The sequence below is a fragment of the Aspergillus glaucus genome (assembly GCF_001890805.1).
Source record: "Aspergillus glaucus CBS 516.65 unplaced genomic scaffold ASPGLscaffold_7, whole genome shotgun sequence".
NCBI classification, from domain to species: Eukaryota; Fungi; Ascomycota; class Eurotiomycetes; order Eurotiales; family Aspergillaceae; genus Aspergillus; species Aspergillus glaucus.
The window spans coordinates 733436-752319 of NW_019170459.1; the positions used below are offsets into that span (position 1 = coordinate 733436).

The following is an 18884-nucleotide window of genomic DNA, read 5'->3' on the forward strand; positions in this document are numbered from 1 at the left end:
ACAACGAAGAGGGAGAAAAAAAGGAAACCAAGATGGGACAAGATAATTCATTTTATTGTACTTCTTTTTCTTTTCTCTTCATGGGTAGCTGCTTCGTCTGGTTTCGGGTTTAGGGTCCCTGAGATGTGTGAAGGGTGTGATGTGATAATAAAAATATCATGATCTCTTTTTCTTTACTTCTTTCTCGCTTTACTTTACTATCTACTATTTGGAGGTTTCAATAGCTCCTACGCCATACTCCGTACTGTGACAGATACTTTGCCCTAACTACGATCCAGTCACCTCCAACCTTACAGCCTACAGCCTCTATAGCCAAAGCAATTCTCGTGTACTGGTTTCCTTATTTTCTCGCCGTGTACTTTACAATTTCCCGGTCCTTCAACATCTATCTTCGCTACTTCCTGCCGTCCAGGTATCGATAGGGCATAGAGACCACCAAGGACCAAGGGTAAATACCAAAAGAACAGAGGAATAAACCGAGGAAAAGAAATAAAACAAAGGCAAGACAAGGATGACAGAACGAACAACAGAACCATTCATCCAACCAATCTCCTTTCAGATCCTCATTGACCGGGTAATAGCTTTCCAGATATTGGGCCCTCCGTCCAAACATTGATGTGCGCGGTACACTCCAGAAGTGCCTTGAGTTTCTGGGCGATGCTGTTGTTTGTCAGTGGTTTATTCGGGGCAGTTCTGGCCGTCTTCTGATACTCATAACAGTGGGATATGATGGTCCCCCGAATTGCGTAACGGCTATAACGCCGGCTGTGGATCCGAGAGCATCCATACTGCCCGCTATGTCTACACGGAATGTCTTGGGATCATTATGGGTTGAATGCGCATCTCCATATTTGCTCTTTTAACGCGGGATACAAGGTGTCGTCGAGGTTAGAGGCCAGTGGCCACGACGACGGCGACGGACGCGGAAATCATGAATGAAATATCGTTCCATTCCTGAGCAGAGGCATTTGAGGGACGTAAAAAAAAAAAAAAAAAGGATGACGATGGCCCTCTTTGGGAAATCGCTGGTGACCACATCAGCAGCGCCCATTGGCGAGCCGGTCTTCTTGCCCCGGAGCGACATCCACAAGCCAAAGAATGGGGAGTTCAGGTCCTCAAGGGTGCCGTGGGGCGCGAGCGCCTTCAGGGCGAGACTTTTCAAACTTTGTAGATTCACATAGAACTGGCATCTATAGCCAAGCATGGCTAGAGCTCAAATCAAAGCACCGCCTGTTCCAAAGTGCTAGCAATGTAGTACTCAAAGTAAGTGGACAAGAAGTCCCGAGATTTAAGCTTGTCCGTGACCGTTTGGAAAAAGTGGATGCAGTTTTGATGGCCGCGTTTAGGTACGAGACGTAACAAACTTCGCGTCGTGCCAACTCCTTGAGAGCTCTCGTTTGCCGGTCCCCATGGGCGCAATCAGCGACGTGTATGGTGCCAGAGATTCAGCTTTCCATAAGCTAAAGCGCTGTTGGATAGTAGCCCAGAATTTCTCCACGCAATTCCCTCTCTGGCGTAGAATCATCTCTCCTTCCAGACCAGTGCACAATTTCAGCATAGAATGCGACGAGTTCAAAGACTCAAGACTCGTCTATCAGCACTTGTATAGCAGACAAATCTACTTAAGATAGACAACCTGACCCTGTATCCATGGTTCCAAAATGTTTGAGTTAATAGCGTCATTTATCCCATCAGGTTCCTGATAAAATAAAAAAGCAAGTCAGCTGAAGCCCGCGTAAAACATTCTGAGGGCAGAAATACTGCGTACTTACCTCGTCGCTCTCTTGATTGTAAAAAGGTACCGCTATATCAATGACGTGGTATGAAAGAGACGGTAGAAGGGTTTGGACGCTGCCTAAGGTTGTCGCCTATCGCCTTCTTTCCAATGCTAAAGATTGACCATCAATCACAAAAAATGAAGGATTATCTTTACGCACCCCCTCGACGGTGCAGGACGATCGAGATCATCCACGACGCTCTAGCAAAAGCTGGAAAGATTAAACCTAGCAGACAGCGCAGATTCCTGAATCCCAAAGAGGCACAGAAACTGAAAACAAAATGGCGTGAGTGCAAGCACGTGAATAAGTTTCTTGCGCTGGCTAAGCTGCACCGGTGTAACTTCTTGAATTATCAATACTCCATGAAGGTCTATGAAGAGGACCCAGCTTGTGACATGACAAACCAGGACTATATTATACAGGAAACAAGATGCTGTATGCATGGTGTGAGAGAACTATTGCGCAAAAAAGAGATGTCCTTTGGCGTTCAATGATCAAAACATGCTAGTGTTCTGTCTCCTAAAAGACTCGACGAATTGGTGCTTGCCTATGTGGAACTTAGCCAAACCAGCAATAGACCTGGAGGCTTTATTGACGACGATGAGTGCGATATGTATTGGCTCCTGACGAGACGGTTTTATCCAGCGGACAAACAGCGAGCACAAGCCATCATTTATCCTGATGGTCGGCAAGGCAGATTGGACGCGTAGGTGGATTTCCAAGTATACTCAAGTATATGAGCATGTAGCTTTATATAGTGGAATCCATTATGATCTCGATGCTGCCTTCTCAGAGATCCTCTTGGCCGTAAGCAAGCGAACAAAGAACTCGCACACCTAAATTTTTCATAACACGTCCTAATTTTCTGGCAAAGCAATCTTGCTGCCTTTTCTTAAGATCTTTTTTCTTTCTGTCACTTTCTGTCCCAATACAGCAAACATCATGACAACCCAACTGCGTGGATCGCTCTCATCCCATCAAGGAAGACGGACATCCTGCCAAAGGCTTCTGGCCAAAGTTCGAAGACTGAGAGTTACTGCGACCTCCTTCCTCCACCCCAAGAAAACGATTCGCGACTACAATCCCAGGCAGTAGCGTGCTGCCCAGACCGAAACATCTTCACAACGCGACCCAGGACAGCAAGCAGACAACGCCATGACTCCAAGCCCCGCAGCCCCTACTCCTCCGACGATGTCTCGTAAAGAATGCCTCAAGCGTAGAGGAATTTGGCGAGCTTGCCGGGTGGAGCTCCCACCATGTCAAGCTCATAAGGGCTTATGGGCGGGAATACATCAATTCGTTTCGGTTCCAGTACGAGGACAAGGGCTACCTGCCTCCGCGGGTCAATTGGGCGGCTGTTCACGCGCTCAAAGGCATGTCTCGGGGTACTTGAGCTCGCCGCATTCCTTGCGGAGACTATAAAGATATGCATTTGTCTGTGGGACTTCAAATTTGAAGAGCATCACGAGCCCCTCCGTGAGCTTTATCCGGAAGGCATGTCGTTGCTGTGGTAGCCGTGTGGAGGAAATGTTTTAGGGTCTGATATTGATGGAAGATAATACGAATGATGATCAATTTAGCTGCCCCAGTCAGGAATTAATGATATTCAAAAAGCGACAGATATCTCCACATTTCTTATCCTCTTATCCTCCAGTAAGCCTATTCATTCACCCACGCATCCAACCGGCCTCCCCGTGCAATGGGCTGGATCCGCTGCTTATCCCCCGGCCAGAGGCCTTTAAGTATAAAAAGATACACATCGCACTGGTCACAGTCAGAGCCGCTATATGGATCATCAGCTACCTTGCTGAGTTCCACAAATACAACAACCAGTTCATCGACTTCAGATGGAACAAGGGCAAAGAGACTTGGTCATTCAATCCCAACTGACATGCACTTCTCGAGCGTGATGTTGCTCTCTTATTTCTGGTGGATGTCCATGAACAGCTCAAGCCTGAGTGCATGTCGAGGACGCAGTTTGGATAGGGCAATAAATTCCCTGACATTCTTGCATGAGCGCCACTTGGCTTTGAGCTTTTGAGCCTCTTTGGGAGTTAAAAATCTGCATTTGTCGCTGGGTTTGAGAGCCCCGTATTTTACTAGAGCAATGCGGATGGCTTCGATTGGCTTGATTCGTATTGGTTGAGCGTAAAGGTAGTCCCTGGATGACAATTTGCTTTTCTTTTCTGTAGTACTATGATATACCGATACAGCACAAGAAATAATCAGCAAATTGTTGAGTGTAGGCAACCATAGACTTAGGCAACTCTCTAAGACCAAAGCTACGTTATTAAGCAATATGTTCCAGAATGCCAAAGACACATCCACCCGCGTCCGCGGCGAACTATGGCCTAAATACGCTGCTTGTTCCCCAGAGACATCTTGGTATACGATGATAGACCTCGCACTGATCTTCTTCGGCAAGCATATAGCCCGTGATCTTGCTAATCTCAACATAACCAAGCAACAAATCATCCACCCGAGAGCTACAGGCAGCAGTAACATCGCGGTCCGCGACAACTTGCCACTCTTCACACCAATCTATCCCTGCCAATAGCCCTTCCTCCTGCAGTATCCCCCTCACGTGGCTCAAATACCCGCTGGCTTCATGTATAATGAATGATTCGAACGAGGGACCACCGAGTCTCTTGAACTCCTTCATGCCATGCTCCAGTATAAACGCGACCCGGGAGCGTAGTTTTGCTAGGATGACGAATTCTTGTACGGTCTTGCCTTGGTGCCATTTTTATTTAAAGTTTTCGGCTTCTTGGGGATTGAAAAAGCGGCGCTTGTCACTGGGATTTGCGATTCCGGCTTTCACGAAGACATCGCGGATGGCCTCGAGGGTTCTATTTCGTCGGGGTGGTGCGTAGAGGATTTCTGCGGGCGACACGTTTTTCTTTTCTTTTCTTTTCTTTTTTTTTTTTTTTTGGATCAAGTAGTAAGTGTTAGAATGGTGCCCTTTGATTTCTCTTTGGAGGTCAAAACGAAGGAGAAAAACGAGAAGAAAACATGTGACCTCAGGCAACCTAGGGCTGCCCACCCGAATAGGCTTAGTAGATGACCATGTCGGAGCTGTTATTGGTTCGTTGTAGGCAAATCTACAACTTGCCAAGACAAGGTCAGGTGCGCGTCATTCACAGCCTATAGAAGATGCCTTGCTATAATGGCTCTACGTTCAAGAATGCATCCAATTTCTAGTTGCACCTCATTCAGAAGATTCTTGAAGAGAAGGAATCCAGCAATGATACCAATATCGAGCTTGTGTACACAGATATCAAACCCTCTTGGGCAGTCGACACAGTGAACTCACTGTAGAGGAGACTTGTGTGCTTGTAAGCCAAAAAGTCTCCCCTAAGCCCCTACGATTGCTAACTACTTTAATTCTTGTACAGCAAGCATTACAACCCTTCTACAGAGATGTTTCAAGTACGAACCAAGTCAACTCCCCTCCACAACGCAGCGCAAGAATGGCTCTCGCTCCCAAAAAGCATGGATCAGTACAGATGTCCTTACACTGGATTAAAGCAATATGTTCTTCATTACTTCCAATTCAGATAGGTATCCTTTCCCGATTCCCCAGAGACACCATTCTGACATGCAAGACAGTATTTAGATTCTCCAATGGCCCGTGGGCTGATACCATGAAAGCCCCTGATATTTCCATCCAATTGAGCACTAGTGGCTTACCACGAGTGACGTTCGAGTGCGGCTTCCCTGAATCGCACGATATCCTTCAAGACGACATGATAGATTGGCTCATGGGCGGGGGTGGGGCTGTTCAGGCTGTGGTTCTGGTGAAGTGGAAACCATGCCAGACTACCATGACCGTTCGGGGAGACGTAGAGCTCTACACGCGGGATACCAACGAGGTTCTCTGTTCAGAGCAACGTTAAGTATGAGAGTCCTTTTGAGTTCAGCATAAGGCAGACTAACTGACAATATGGTTTGAAGCAGGTGTTCCCTGTGCCGGAAGGACTAGGAGAGCGGCAAGTTCTGCGACTCAACCGCCAGATGCTTTTCGGGGGTGATGTTGCGCCAGGCCGCGGGGAGGGTGACGTTTTTGGTCTTGATATCCAGGTTCTACGAACGGTGCAGCGATTTTAATGGCGAATATGGGCTACGCGCCTGCATGAGAAGTTGGTGGATCGTATCATTGGGCTCAAGATATATAGCATCAATATTTTAAGCAAATATAACAAAGGGGTATGAACACGAATTGGTATCGACAAAACAAAGCAAAATTGACATAGATCACATAGATCAACCCTCCAAATTCGGCGAAATCCTCCCCACCCCCAGAACCATCCAATATGCCAACTCCCTCTTAACAGTATCAGAACTCTTACTAACAGACTGCTCAATCTGATTCTCCGAGTCCCATTCCATCCTAACAAAGATCGGAATCTCAAGCACGTCTTCATCCGGCTGGAGCTTTTCACTGGGGTCCTTGGATTGGCCGCTCCAGTTGAAGTTCTTTTCATCGATGCTGTCATCGTCGTCATCGTCGTCGCTATCGTTAAAGTCGTTATTCGCCCTAAAGGCACGACGACCACCACCTGGTAGCGTTCCTGGAACGACTTCTATTGCGACTGTTGTCCAGTTTCGACCTTTGTCCCAGACTTTTCCTGCCTCTGCGACTTTCTCGTATCCGATGCCTATTGCGCCGGAGCGGGAGGAGCGCTGTTCACCTGGTGCAGTGCCTTGTAGGGCTTCGTCCCAGACATCGCTGTTAGCGCCGATATCAAGTTGCGGGCAGAGGATTGTGACTTTGGTGCCTACACGGCCTGGTGCCACGGATGGTGTGGCTAGGGTCACTCGAACGGGGTCGAACATGTGGTTTTTCAAGGTGAGGAGGAGCTGGACTGGTTTTAGAGGCGGTAAGGAGTCGAGATTTGGAACCGTTGGTGCGGTTGTGGGATAACCTGGCTGTGGTGGAGAGATGGTGAGAGGGCGTAATGTCGCGAGAGGGATGTAACTGAGGGCGATCAGACGGATACGGAAACGGGTTGACTGTGGTTTGAACTCGGGTTTGACGAGAATGTGCTTGCAGGACTTGCAACGTTTAGAGCGCTTGGTTCGAAGCAACACAGGCAGGGGGAGAAGATCGTCCGCGAATCGGGCGTCGGGGGGCTGGAAGGAACGTTGCTCGACGGAAGCGACACCATCCCATCCGCACTCGTCGGAAGCCATACGTCGGACCACCGCATCTTCTGCACCAGGCGCTGGGACCATAAGACCTTCGCTTGCCGTGAGGGCCTCTCTCATCACTGGAGGCTTGGACTTGGGTTTCTTGTTGTAGAGGCTGCTCAGCCGGGAAGACGAGTTGTAAAGCGACATGATACGGTTCAGGGCTCCAGGTGAAGCAAACCCACCCGCGAAATCCGTCCCTAAAGGGTCATTAGGCGATGTACTAGTCTCCGCGATCTGGTTCCTGTAAAAACCCTTCAAGGCCGCGAATCTAGCATCTGCACCAAGAGGCTCTGTAGACTGGTCAGGTCCTCCATCCTCAGTGGCCGAGAAGTGCTCATCAATGGAAGCGTAGGTGGATAAAGGCGACTTGAGATCACCCAAAGATCTGGACATTTGCCTCCCTCGAGAGGTCGCGTCTGTCATCTTGGAGAGCTGAGTTCGGATGTTCGTGGGCTTGTCGAACTTGATGCCAATATCCAGCGTCGTCCACATGCAATATCCGCAGGACAGCACCCAGGGACCTTGCTGAGACCCGTTCCCTGTGACATTCTCCAGCGTGCTTACTGACAAAGGCGCAGTGCAAATAGGACAGTTGAAGCAATTTCTCGCGCATCTGTAATCGTCCACACTTAGCCGAGACCTCGTTTCCTATCTCTGACGACTAACTCACCGATTACCCTCACTCCGCACCATACTACTCGGAGTCTCGAACAGACAATTCGGACAATACCAACACACAATCTCCTCCGTTATACATCGCGGACACTTGATCTGATGGCAATCTTCACAGTAGAGAAGCTGTTCCGGAGGGTAGAGCGAGAAGTTGGAACGTGGAGATCGCGGGTCGAACGTCTGTTCCTCCTCTTCATCCTCCGTTATCGTTCCCTTTTCGTCTGTCCCTGGAGCATCGGGGTTCGCTTTCTGGGGGGACTCTCTCGATCTTCGTTTCCTGGCCGGGTCGGGGACTGGAGAATCGGCGCAGGGGCAGGAGATGTATGTATATGGAAATGGGCGAGACATATCGAGTCAATCCGAGTTATTCTGGCTACTGCGTTCCGAGCGAGGTCGAGCAAGCGATCACCGTGTTGTCTTTGCTCCGCCTGCGGGGTGTTTGGAAGCGGTCGCGGACGAGAGGTTGCTCTGTAATTGTCCGGACAAATGATACGGATAATCAACAGATTAAAAGCAGCTATTCAATCTGCTGACACTGTTAGCTACTGCCAATCCACCTCGAAGTATAAGAACAATGTGGACAGATTCCACCAGACAAGTACATAGGTGACTTACTGTGAGACCAGCAATCCCTCCAATTGACAATCAGCACTAGGTACTCCTATTGCAAGAAAACTCCAGCCATGCGCAATTATGCAAATGAAGCCAGTTCTTTTAAAGTAAAGCGCACAAACGCCCACAGCTGCTTGCGGTGTTGTTGACGGCAACGCGTGAAGAAGAGCGGAATGATTTCTCCGCCGACGTCAGTCATTCCTAACTTCTTCTACTTTGACCGGATTTCTCTCGAACAACACCCACGCTACTTTTTATGCGAAGACTCAAAATGCGCTGAATTGCTCAATTGAAACAAATACAGCATCTATCATCAAAATACAACACCATGTCCCTACGCCCTCTCTTCCGTTCAACAACGCTCGCCCGCCGCAGCTTCACGGCCGCGGGGAGGAGAAGCTATGCCAGCCAAACGCCCGGAAACCCCATGCTGGAAGTCTTCAATCGCAAGTCAAAGACCATGCAGAAAGACCGCGCAGCTCGGAATGTGGAAGAGGGCCGGAAGGTCGACTACATCAAAGACGAAGTGGCGATGCGCTTATGCGAACGGTTACTGGTACTTCTCTCGCAACCAATGTCGGATTCAATAGCTAATGGGATCCTGTACAGGATATTAAACGGGAGATACCAAACGTCCTAGACCTAGGCGCCAACAGCTGCAACATCGCCCGCGCCCTTACAACCGCAACCCCAGACCTCGTCTCCCCAACCGGCGAATCCCCACCTCTCTCCGAACGAATCTCGCAACTCACCTGCGTCGAGACCTCCAAAGCCCTCCTACACCGCGACACAGATCTCTCCTTTAATAAAAACATCGACATCAAACGCGACGTCATCCCAGACCTCGAATCCCTCCCCTACGAACCCGACTCCTTCGACGCGGTCCTCTCCTCGCTCTCGATGCACTGGGTAAACGATCTCCCCTCGTTGCTAGCGCAGGTGAGCACGATTCTCAAACAAGACTGTCCGTTCATCGGGGTGATGTTCGGCGGAGACACGCTCTTCGAGCTACGAACGTCACTGCAGCTCGCGGACATGGAGAGACGGGGTGGCGTGAGTCCGCATGTATCGCCGTTAGCGGATGTGCGGGATGTCGGGGGCTTGCTGAATCGGGCTGGGTTTAAGATGTTGACGGTGGATGTGGAGGATATCCTTGTGGAGTTCCCGGATGTGTTTGCGCTGATGACGGATTTGCAGTCGATGGGGGAGAATAATGCTATTTTGCATCGGGAGTTAGGGCCTATTTCGCGGGATGTGTTGCTTGCGACGGAGGGGATTTATCGGCAGTTGCATATGGAGGAGGGGATGAGGGGGATTCCGGCGACGTTTCGGTTGATTTATATGATTGGGTGGAAGGAAGGGAAGGGTCAGTCCCAGCCGTTACAGAGAGGTAGCGGAGATGTTAATCTGAAGGATATCTTGGGAGGAGGAGATTTCGAAGGCCGGTAGTGTCAAGCAATATGTATAATATAAAGGCTAAAACATACAAAACGGGATATCATCCACAAGTGTTGCGAATCCACAGCCAGTACTATGAAGTAACAGTAACAAGAAAAAGAAGCCTGCTCCTAATAATCGTCTTCGCAGACTTAGACAGTCCTCCGGTCCGTCATGACACGAACAATCGCACCAGGCCCGGTAAGTTCAACAAGCTTCTCATGCCAGTTCAACAGCACGCTCATCTGCTGGCCACCACCACCCTCGCCGAAATTCCGGGTCTGAATCTGCGAGAATCCTCCCCCGGTACTCTGCGGAGAGAGCTTCCGCGGCGACTGAGAACCACCGCTCGATCCAGCCGACGCGAATCCCTTGTACCTGCTTCAGTTAGCCAGCCATTCCCTCACTAAGCCCCCCTAGTAGCAGAGAAAGAAAGGGAAAACGTACAAATACTTCATCAAACAATCCGCCCTCTCCGACCCCCCCTCACCCCCAATAGCCCCCTCAAGAACCCTCGTCATCTCCGCCTGCCGAATCCCCTGCAACACCTCCACCACACTCGCCATATGCACCTCCTTCGCGCGATCGTCTCCGCCCAACGGCGCCGTGTCCAGAACGTACCGCATCGCGCCCTCGGGGTCCCCGCCGCGCAGCAGCTGGCGCACTTGGCCGGCGACACCGGCGGCATCGGAGGAGGAGAGGGGTGGCGGGAGGGTGCCGGGGAGGAGGGTTTCCATGGGGAAGTTGGAGGAGGACTCCGGGTCGAGGATGTCGATGTTGATGGTGCGGTAGTTGTCCATTTTGGCGGTTTTTTATCGGTTTCGTTGGTATTGAAGTGGGAAGGGAGTAATTCGATGTATCGAGAGTCGAAAGCTATGTTTTCACGGATTATTAGTCGATCTGAGATAAAGTAGTTGGAGATAATAGCTGTCCTTACCCAGTCCGACGTAGGCGGGGGATGGATGTAGGTGACGTGACAAGAGGAATTTCCAGGGATAGAAGACTGGAGGGTAGTATCTCTTATCTAGAGAAGAGAAAGAGTAAGCTGGTGGATTTGAATGCTCAATTCAACTTGTATATCACCAATAGATGGAGAGCTCAGGGAAGTTCGTCGTCGTGGACAGCTTGACGGCGGGTGACGATGGCGGTGCGGAGGATGTTGCCTCAGGCACCAATTTTTACATAGTTAGATAGCCAGGGGTAAGTCCGCAGTGAGTAGAGTAGTTATATGGGAGAACACAAGTGCTGTAAATATTGGGTATCATTATTCTCAGGCTATAGACGATTTATCGTCTGCATCTTCAGATTATATATGACTCGACCAGAATAAACACATAATACCTCCCGAACTGTGTGTAGTTAAACAAACCCTCAACGCCGGTCCAATCCCACGCTCAAAACCAAAAAGTAAATAAATGCAAAGAAAATGAATGTAAAAAAAAACAGAGAGACCGCCAAATGCTTCCGAGAGTATCTAATATACAAGCACAAACACAAAATCAAAAACAAGGTCGTAAAAGAGGGGCATAATATTTACAAAGCATGCATCACGCGAATGAGAGTGAGCTAGCTCAGCTACCCACCCTCATCGTCTAAGAGGTCGTAATAGTAATCGGCGGCACACTGACAGGGGTGACAGGTGCATTTGGAGTGCGCAACCCGTTCTGATCCACATCCGTCAGAGCAGTGGCTTCTTCATCCGAAGGAGTGGCAGTGCTCTCTTTTCCCGCGTCTCCACGACGAAAGACACGCTTCAAGGGTCGGAAGACAGATTTGACTCCCTTGGCAAAGAGACGAAATCCCTTGGCAAACGGCCGCAGCACAAAGCTAACACCCTTGACGGCGGCATTGAAGACAACTCCGAAATGCTTATCCGGAATGGTCCGGAGGACAACTGCCCAAGGCAAGCAGACAATGGCGCAGATAATGCACACAGCCCATTGAACACCTGTCAGGCGAGTGACGCCAAAAGCGGCACCGCCGACGAAGATAATCATGATTTGGCCGCCAACCATGATGCAGTTGATTCCGAGGAACCAGTAGTTGCGGAACATGCCTTCGAAGATGTTAAAGTTGTTGTCAAGGCGGCGGTTGTTGAACTCGTTGAAGATCTGCATCCATACGAAGGTGTTGAACACGATCGTGGCGAGCTCGGTGTCTCCGTTTTCGGCGCTGAGCTGGCTTCCGAGAAGGTGGTTGCCGGCGAAGTAGAGCATGAAGGTGATGGCTAATTGGTAGACTGCCTGGCCCAGGATCATCTTCCACATCGTCAAGGTGAAGAGAGAGGCGTGCTTGGGGGCAGGCTTTCGGTTGAGAATCTTTTCCGTAGGCGCATCGGTAGCCAGAGCGAGAGCAGCGAAAGTGTCCATGATCAAATTGACCCAGAGCAGCTGCACTGCGTTCAAGACACTCTGATTGCTGCTGCTGTAAAGCGACGAAACGAAAGTCAAAAGGACAGCGGTGATGTTGACGGTGATTTGGAACTGGAGGAACTTCGCAACGGCGTCGTTGACAGCTCTTCCCCAAGCAATCGCAGTAACGATAGACTTGAAGTTGTCGTCAAGGAGGATAATAGAACTAGCCTCCTTGGCAACTTCCGTACCGGCAATGCCCATGGAGAAGCCCACATCGGCAGTCTTGAGCGCAGGACCATCATTGGTGCCATCACCAGTCACAGCCACAGTCTCGCCAAGCTTCTTCAGATGAGCCACCAAGATACGTTTGTCTTCCGGTGAGGAGCGAGCCAAGACCTGGAGGTTCGGGATCACCTCGTCCATTTCCTTGTCGGACAACAGACGAAACTTGGGACCTTCCATAGCAAGCCCATCATCCGTCTTGATACCACAAGATGTTGCAATTGCCGTAGCCGTTGCGATGTTGTCACCAGTAACCATCTTCACCTGCACACCAGCAGCATTACACTGCTGAATAGCGCCGGGGACTTCGGGCCGCAGAGGATCCTGGATACCAACAACGCCAATCCACGTCATATCACGGAAAACGTCTTCGAACTTGGCAGATGACGGGTCATCTTCCAAGAGCTCGGCGTTCTTAGGTGGCCAGCTAGATAAATCGCGGTAAACCAGTCCAATCGTTCGGAGGGAGTTGCCTGCATACGATTCGATGGTGTTGAGCATGTTCTGGCGGTCATTGTCGGAAAACTGGTCGTTGACGATGCGGTTCTGGGAGTTCAAGTCCGTCGTCTTCTTCGAGCACGAGCCAGCCATGATTTCGGCAGCACCCTTGACAAGAAGACGGTAACCGACACTGGGTTCGCGGTAAACCACACCCATGCACTTGCGGGCGGAGTCGAAGGGAATCAATTGGACGATTTCCGAAGAGGCACGCTCAGTAGCCAATTCCATACCCAGATGGTCCTTGGCCAGCTGCAGCAATGCCACCTCAGTTTTGCTTCCAATGAATTCCTTGGACCCATCCTTGTCCTCTTCAAACGCAGTAGAGTTAAGCGCAATGCTCTTGGTGATCAAATCACGCATGGCTGTCGAAAACTGCTTGAACACGGCAGACACGGACACGGCAGTATCGTCCTCCGAGCTCTGACCGAAACTCTGGTTAGAGCCCCAGGTGCCAGCAACCACGGTCATCTTGTTCTGCGTCAGGGTTCCTGTCTTGTCGGAGCAAATCACGGTTGCATTGCCCATGGTTTCACAGGCACGAAGGACACGGACAAGGTTGTTTTCCTTGACCATCCGTGTTGTGGCGAATGCAAGGGCAAGTGTAACGGCCAAGGGAAGACCCTCTGTGAAACGTCAGCAAACTGTCCATACAGAAGAGGGATTAGAGAGTACTCACCAGGAATTGCAACGACAATGACGGTAACAGCCACAATGAGAATGTCAACAAACTGCTTTCCCTTAACAGCAGGAGTGGCAGGGTTTCCGGAAAGCTGAACAAGAAACCTAATAAGCAGCGCTACAAACAGGATGATGGCCGCGCCTGAGCCCAGCCAACCAATCCAGTTCGCCAGTCTGCCCAACTTCACCTGTAAAGGAGTAGGATCGTTCGACTCCTGCAACGACAGCATAATACGGCCATAAGTCGAGTTGGGCCCGACACTCGTAACCAAGTAGGTTCCGACGCCTTCCAAGACCTTACCTCCCGAAATCAGGAAAGGGTCAAGTTTCTTTGTAGCTTTTCCGTCCATAATCTGATGCCAGACTTCATGTCCACCGGTCTTCTTCATCTGGTCCGATTCACCAGTGGCAGAAGACTCGTCACACTTGATTCCATGGCCGGAGATGAGGATGCCATCAGCGGGGACTGCGTCACCAGGCTCCAGGTGAAGAACGTCGCCGACCGTAATGTCGAAGATCGAAATCATAACATCCTTGCCAGAGCGGACAGCCTTGACTTCACGATCGTTGTTCCGCTTGCTTAGCTTGACAAACTGTCTCTCCTTCTGCCAGTCGTTGGCAGCAGTGACGATGGTGACAATCAAGATGGCCACACAGATAGCAACACCTTCGATCCAGTCGACACCATGTCCGGCGTCAATCGTCTCGTAGATACCCAGAGAAAGCGACACAATAGCAGCGATAGTCAGAAGAATGATGATCTTGTCGTTGTAGGCGATCCAGAGCAATTTCAGGATACCAGTCGACTTTCTTGCCGGCAGTCTGTTCCAGTTGAACACTCGTACACGGTCCTGGAATTGCGATGCATCGGAAGAATTGTCGTCTGGGATCGGGACCTTCTTGTCTGATGTTGATTGAGATGTCGCTTCCTCGAAACCAATAGTACCCTCCAACCGGGCCTCATCCACCGACAATCCCGACGTAAGATCCGTGCGTAGACCCCGTTCCAACCCACGCAAACCACCAAGAGCCTGAAAAGCAGCCAGCGACTTGGGGTTCAACAATTTATTCAGCTGACCGGGGGTAAAAGCGAACTTGTTGTCATCCACGTGAAAATCCTGCTCATTTCGAGGATCCGGATTCAGGGCTTCGGATACTGGTACATCGTCGTATTCTGCTTTCGATTTTGGTTGCTCCTGGGGCACCTGAGTGGCTGAGGAACCAGCCCTGGATCGTCCAACGGTGTCAGCATATGAGTTGAACGAGCCAGATCGGGAACGCAGGGTTTCCCCGTCCAACGAGTGTGATGTCCGCGGCGGTGCATTGTGAACTGTTAATCGAGCGGTATCAGGTGATAGGGTTGGTTGTGGCTGGCTTATGCCGAGACTTGGTGATGTGGGCGATAACGATGATGGGGACGGCTATCAGATGTCAGCACAGCACTATACTATCATATCAATGCGGAATCAAGCACATACCTCACTGTCCTCTGGAATCATTATTGAAGGGTTGAGGAGCTCGTCCCGGCGGTTAGTATTTGGAGTCGTCATGAATGCGACCGATAAACTCTCGACTTAATCGACAAAGTCAAGAAAGTTCATTAGAATTATGACAATAATGATAATATAGACTGACAGAGATTTCCTAGTTAGTGACAAGGGACTGGGGGTTCGTTTATATGAGAAAAAGTCCTTTAAGTACAGATACGGAGCATCCCTCTCTGTGTACCGGGGCAGTGCACGTCTGGGCGAGCGCGCCTGTGCTTTATTTCCATTACCCTTTTCTCATCCATTTTTATTTTTTTTATTTTTTTTATTCCAATATCCCAACAAAATATCAGTCATAATCCATTGCCACAGGTTGTTTAACCTCTAGAAAGAAGAGAATCGACGAGGCCTTGCTATACAAGCATACCCGATGGCAAACACAACTGCCACGATAGTAGTACCCAACACACGACGCGGCGAGCAGACCCCGTAACAAACTCCGAAAACGAGAACGAGACCACGTACTCTGCACTAGGAAGCCAAGTCCAATGAATGGAATGATCATTTCTCATTTCTCATTTCCGTAGATCAACATTGAGTACACAGCCTCAACGACTAGCTCGGAGCAGCCAACCAGATCCACGCGCCGGGAAACCTTCATCTCCTGAGTCGTCGGTTTTGCTTGGTCACTTATTCTGGACTCTTTTCAAATCAGGCTTGGATAAATTGTTCATGACGAAACGAGCCATTTCCGTTACATGGTAGAATGGGCATCGCATTGTGTTGACAGGCTGGGGTTTCCCACTTGTAACCGCCGGCCGGGGAAGCCAACCCCTGGGTCCGTCTCAGCTTCATTAGTGTTTGTATCTGTCGGTATGATGTTGCAATGCAGTGCAGAATACAACACGCGCGCGCGATATCCACCGCGATTCAATCAGAAACCGGAACACTCTTCATTGGTCATTACATTTGGCTCATCATCACTCATACTCATCCTTTGGGCATTGCTATGCTATTGCTCCGTGGCCTCCGTCGTACTCCCATCACAGCCGCCTTAGACAGGCAGATAGATTGAGCAATAGTTCTGGAATTGGCCACGCGGCAAGTGATGACGGCTGAGTGTGATGGATAAGATGATGCTGACTGACTATCGAGTGGCCACTGGTGATGAGAGATAGATCCATCTGGAATGGTAAGGTGCCGAGAAGCTAAACCGCTTTTGGAAATTGTGGCTTGTATGTCATAAATGTGACTTATGAGCAATGGGCAATTGTGGCGCTAGGTGTGGCTGAAGAAACTCCTTAACCGTGGATATATGTATGTGTGTGGCGGTGCATTGTGGCTAATGACTGTGGCTGGTAAATATCAGCTGACTTTTCCGAAGAAACGAAGCGAGGGGCTTAGCTGGAAGGAAGTTAACTCAAGCAGAGCCTCAGGGATGGCGTGGGATTGTGGAACAGTACGAACTCAGTTGCGTGGTGCAAGAGAGCCTCACGAGGCATGGAGTGAGGGAGAAGAAAAAGGAAGCTGAGAAGAAAAGAAAATTGAATGGTGTTGGGCAGGCAGCATCATTTATGCACACTACTATGTTCAGATGTTTAGTTTGTACTGTCATTACTGTGTATGATACGTGCTTTACAGAATATTTCTTTGGTAAATCATGTATCAGTCATAACATTACATATCCTAAAATACAAAGCCCTTCAGCCTCGTCCTTCAGTAGTGAAGTCCGTATAGCCTCATAACAACCTCAAATAAGCTACAGATCTACATCCAACCCTGCATACCGATTTCCCAACCCACAGAAACAATCCCTCTCCATATTCCCCTCCCCCTCCGCCTCATCCCCCCCAAACCCAAACATATCCTCCATCCCCCAAGCCACCCGTTCAGCCCCCAATCTCGCCCCCTCCAAATTCGGCGCCCCCGGTCCCAATCGCAGAGCCGCCAATCGTCCAGTCATGAATAATGGCAGATTAGGCTGCCACATCAGATCATCCGTGATGCATGGTAGGCCCTGCTTGCATTCGATTGGGTAGTCGCGATGCATGTTTTGCAGCATGGGGTGCTCCGTGATGTCTAAGCCCATGCCCGTGGCGAGATAGATGTAGTCTATTGGTGGGAGGTCGATGGGGGGATCTGTGGTGAGAGACCAGGTTTGGGTGATGGGGTCGTATTGGCGGTCGATGATGGCGGTGCGGGTGTGGATGGAGCAGCGGTTGCGGGAAGCGTGGTGTTTGGTGATTTTTTGGTAGCGGGGGGTTATGCTGCCGCCGTTGCGGGCGATTTTGATTTTGTCAAGGCGTTCTGGTCGTCGGTTAGTTTACTGCTCTTGCTGGTGATGTGATGTAGGGCTACCTACCCTCGTCCGTATCCGCGGACCAAAACGCTGCTTTCTCATAGTTCTTGAACTTGCCCATCCAACTCAGTCCAATATCAAAGTGCTTCACTTTGAAATCCGACCTCATCAAGAACCAAACTTTACTAACCCCCTTCCTAATAGCCATATCCACAATCTGCGCTGACGACAACCCACCCCCAACAACGACGATATTCGTCTGTCGTTTCTGCTGAATCTTATGTCTCACGTTGGGGCTAGGAAACTCTTTAATCTCCGTGCTGTGGCAGCATCCCTGCTTCTCTTCGTCAGAGGGCTGGAAGGGGAAGATCTTGGTTCGGCCAGGTCCGATGGCCATCACCACAGCACGAGCGTAGAATGTGTCGCCGGTGGTGGTCGTCACAGTGAAGATCTTCTCTTCTGTGGGAAAATCAGGATGCGCATCGTATTTGATATCTGCGACTTCGCGGTGGAGGATTGTACCGGGGTGGTTGAGGCCGTAGCGGGAGACGATGGACGAGCAGTAATCTTCGAAGAGGCCGGTAGATGGCGAGAAGTAGTCTTTCCGATCTCGTTCATCGATTTCAACCTGGCTTATCGTTCTGTTCAAGTCAGTCCCTCAAACCCATATTACAAAGTACAGCGGGGAACGCACTGCTTCGACTTCTGCTGCTTCTTCTTCTTCTGATGCTTGCTCAACTCCTTCCCCACACACCCCGAAATCTCCCAGAGGTCCTTCTCCCTTCCCGTCTCCTGCGTATACGCAAGCATCCCATCCCGATCCCCGGGATCAACATGGAAGAACATCGGACTCCGAAGCTGCTGGATCTCCAACGTCCGGAACGCCCGATTCCACTTCTCCATCCATTGATCCCCAGTACTATCCAGGACCTTGATCGATAATCTTTTATCTGTTTCACCAGTTTCTTCAAACGACCTTCCCTTCTCAGCAGCCAATATCGAAGCCACCGACTCGGGAGACGTAGACAACGACGGCGGCTCATCATCCTCATCCGAAGCAGACGAACCAGCAGACGAGTACGAAGCATCACTAGACGACGTACTCACTCTCGCCCTCCCTCTTGTCCCGCCAGTACTATAACTCTTATTATCCGACTGTCCACCATTCCACTTCTCGGCCCTAACACCTTTAATCCCCTTATGCCGCGCCTGCACCAGCGCCATCCGTCCACTATGCTTGCTAATCCAGTGGTAGCGCTGGTGTTCTTCGTCCGTGAACATGGCCGAGGGCGTTTCTTCGTGGAGGCGTGCGGCGACGGCGAGGCCGCAGGGGCCGGCACCGATGATGAGGACGTCGAGGAGGTCGGGGAAGGATGTCATTTCGTATGGTGTATCGTGATGTTATATTGTATGCGTTTGAGAAGTGGTTAAAGGTATTTAGTTTGGGGTGTAGGCATGCTTTATATGGCTATCTACTGAGGTACTCGTGCCGGGGTGATCGCAAGGTCCTTGTGGATTGGAATCGAATGTGTTCATTGTTGGGGGACCTTGAGGGTTGTATAGATGGGGTGTTAGTGTGTAATAGGATTGC

General features: G+C 50.2%; 7 protein-coding genes across 7 annotated transcripts; 3 read left to right on the forward strand and 4 right to left on the reverse strand.

The window, feature by feature from the left end:
* Window positions 1–1915: 1915 nt before the first annotated feature.
* On the forward strand, window positions 1916–3668 carry ASPGLDRAFT_24660 (uncharacterized protein; the record flags this gene model as incomplete). The annotated part of the gene is made up of 6 exons (XM_022543407.1): window positions 1916–2063; window positions 2201–2213; window positions 2305–2484; window positions 2537–2585; window positions 2874–3163; window positions 3359–3668. 6 exons carry the CDS (start codon window positions 1916–1918, stop codon window positions 3666–3668), a joined length of 990 nt encoding a protein of 329 aa, XP_022402348.1.
* Window positions 3669–5422: 1754 nt separating this feature from the next.
* ASPGLDRAFT_34425 (uncharacterized protein) lies at window positions 5423–5885 on the forward strand (the record flags this gene model as incomplete). The annotated part of the gene is made up of 2 exons (XM_022544433.1): window positions 5423–5650; window positions 5736–5885. 2 exons carry the CDS (start codon window positions 5423–5425, stop codon window positions 5883–5885), a joined length of 378 nt encoding a protein of 125 aa, XP_022402349.1.
* Window positions 5886–6041: 156 nt separating this feature from the next.
* Window positions 6042–7991, reverse strand: ASPGLDRAFT_34426 (putative dynactin Arp1 p62 subunit RO2; the record flags this gene model as incomplete). The annotated part of the gene is made up of 2 exons (XM_022544434.1): window positions 6042–7584; window positions 7642–7991. The coding sequence occupies 2 exons, from the start codon at window positions 7989–7991 to the stop codon at window positions 6042–6044; spliced, it is 1893 nt and encodes a 630-aa protein (XP_022402350.1).
* Window positions 7992–8583: 592 nt separating this feature from the next.
* Window positions 8584–9704, forward strand: ASPGLDRAFT_123998 (uncharacterized protein; the record flags this gene model as incomplete). The annotated part of the gene is made up of 2 exons (XM_022540449.1): window positions 8584–8811; window positions 8865–9704. 2 exons carry the CDS (start codon window positions 8584–8586, stop codon window positions 9702–9704), a joined length of 1068 nt encoding a protein of 355 aa, XP_022402351.1.
* Window positions 9504–10883, reverse strand: ASPGLDRAFT_1377685 (actin-related protein 2/3 complex subunit 5 family protein). Its single transcript, XM_022541555.1, has 3 exons — window positions 10630–10883; window positions 10140–10565; window positions 9504–10070 (listed from the first exon to the last, which is right to left on the reverse strand). Exons 2-3 carry the CDS (start codon window positions 10490–10492, stop codon window positions 9845–9847), a joined length of 579 nt encoding a protein of 192 aa, XP_022402352.1. The 5' UTR covers window positions 10493–10565; window positions 10630–10883; the 3' UTR covers window positions 9504–9844.
* A 401-nt stretch (window positions 10884–11284) lies between these two features.
* Window positions 11285–15057, reverse strand: pmcB (putative calcium-translocating P-type ATPase(PMCA-type); the record flags this gene model as incomplete). The annotated part of the gene is made up of 3 exons (XM_022540393.1): window positions 11285–13452; window positions 13506–14928; window positions 14986–15057. 3 exons carry the CDS (start codon window positions 15055–15057, stop codon window positions 11285–11287), a joined length of 3663 nt encoding a protein of 1220 aa, XP_022402353.1.
* Window positions 15058–16753: 1696 nt separating this feature from the next.
* Window positions 16754–18673, reverse strand: ASPGLDRAFT_34430 (FAD binding domain protein; the record flags this gene model as incomplete). Its single annotated transcript, XM_022544435.1, has 3 exons — window positions 16754–17301; window positions 17357–17934; window positions 17988–18673. The coding sequence occupies 3 exons, from the start codon at window positions 18671–18673 to the stop codon at window positions 16754–16756; spliced, it is 1812 nt and encodes a 603-aa protein (XP_022402354.1).
* Between the last annotated feature and the right edge of the window lie 211 nt (window positions 18674–18884).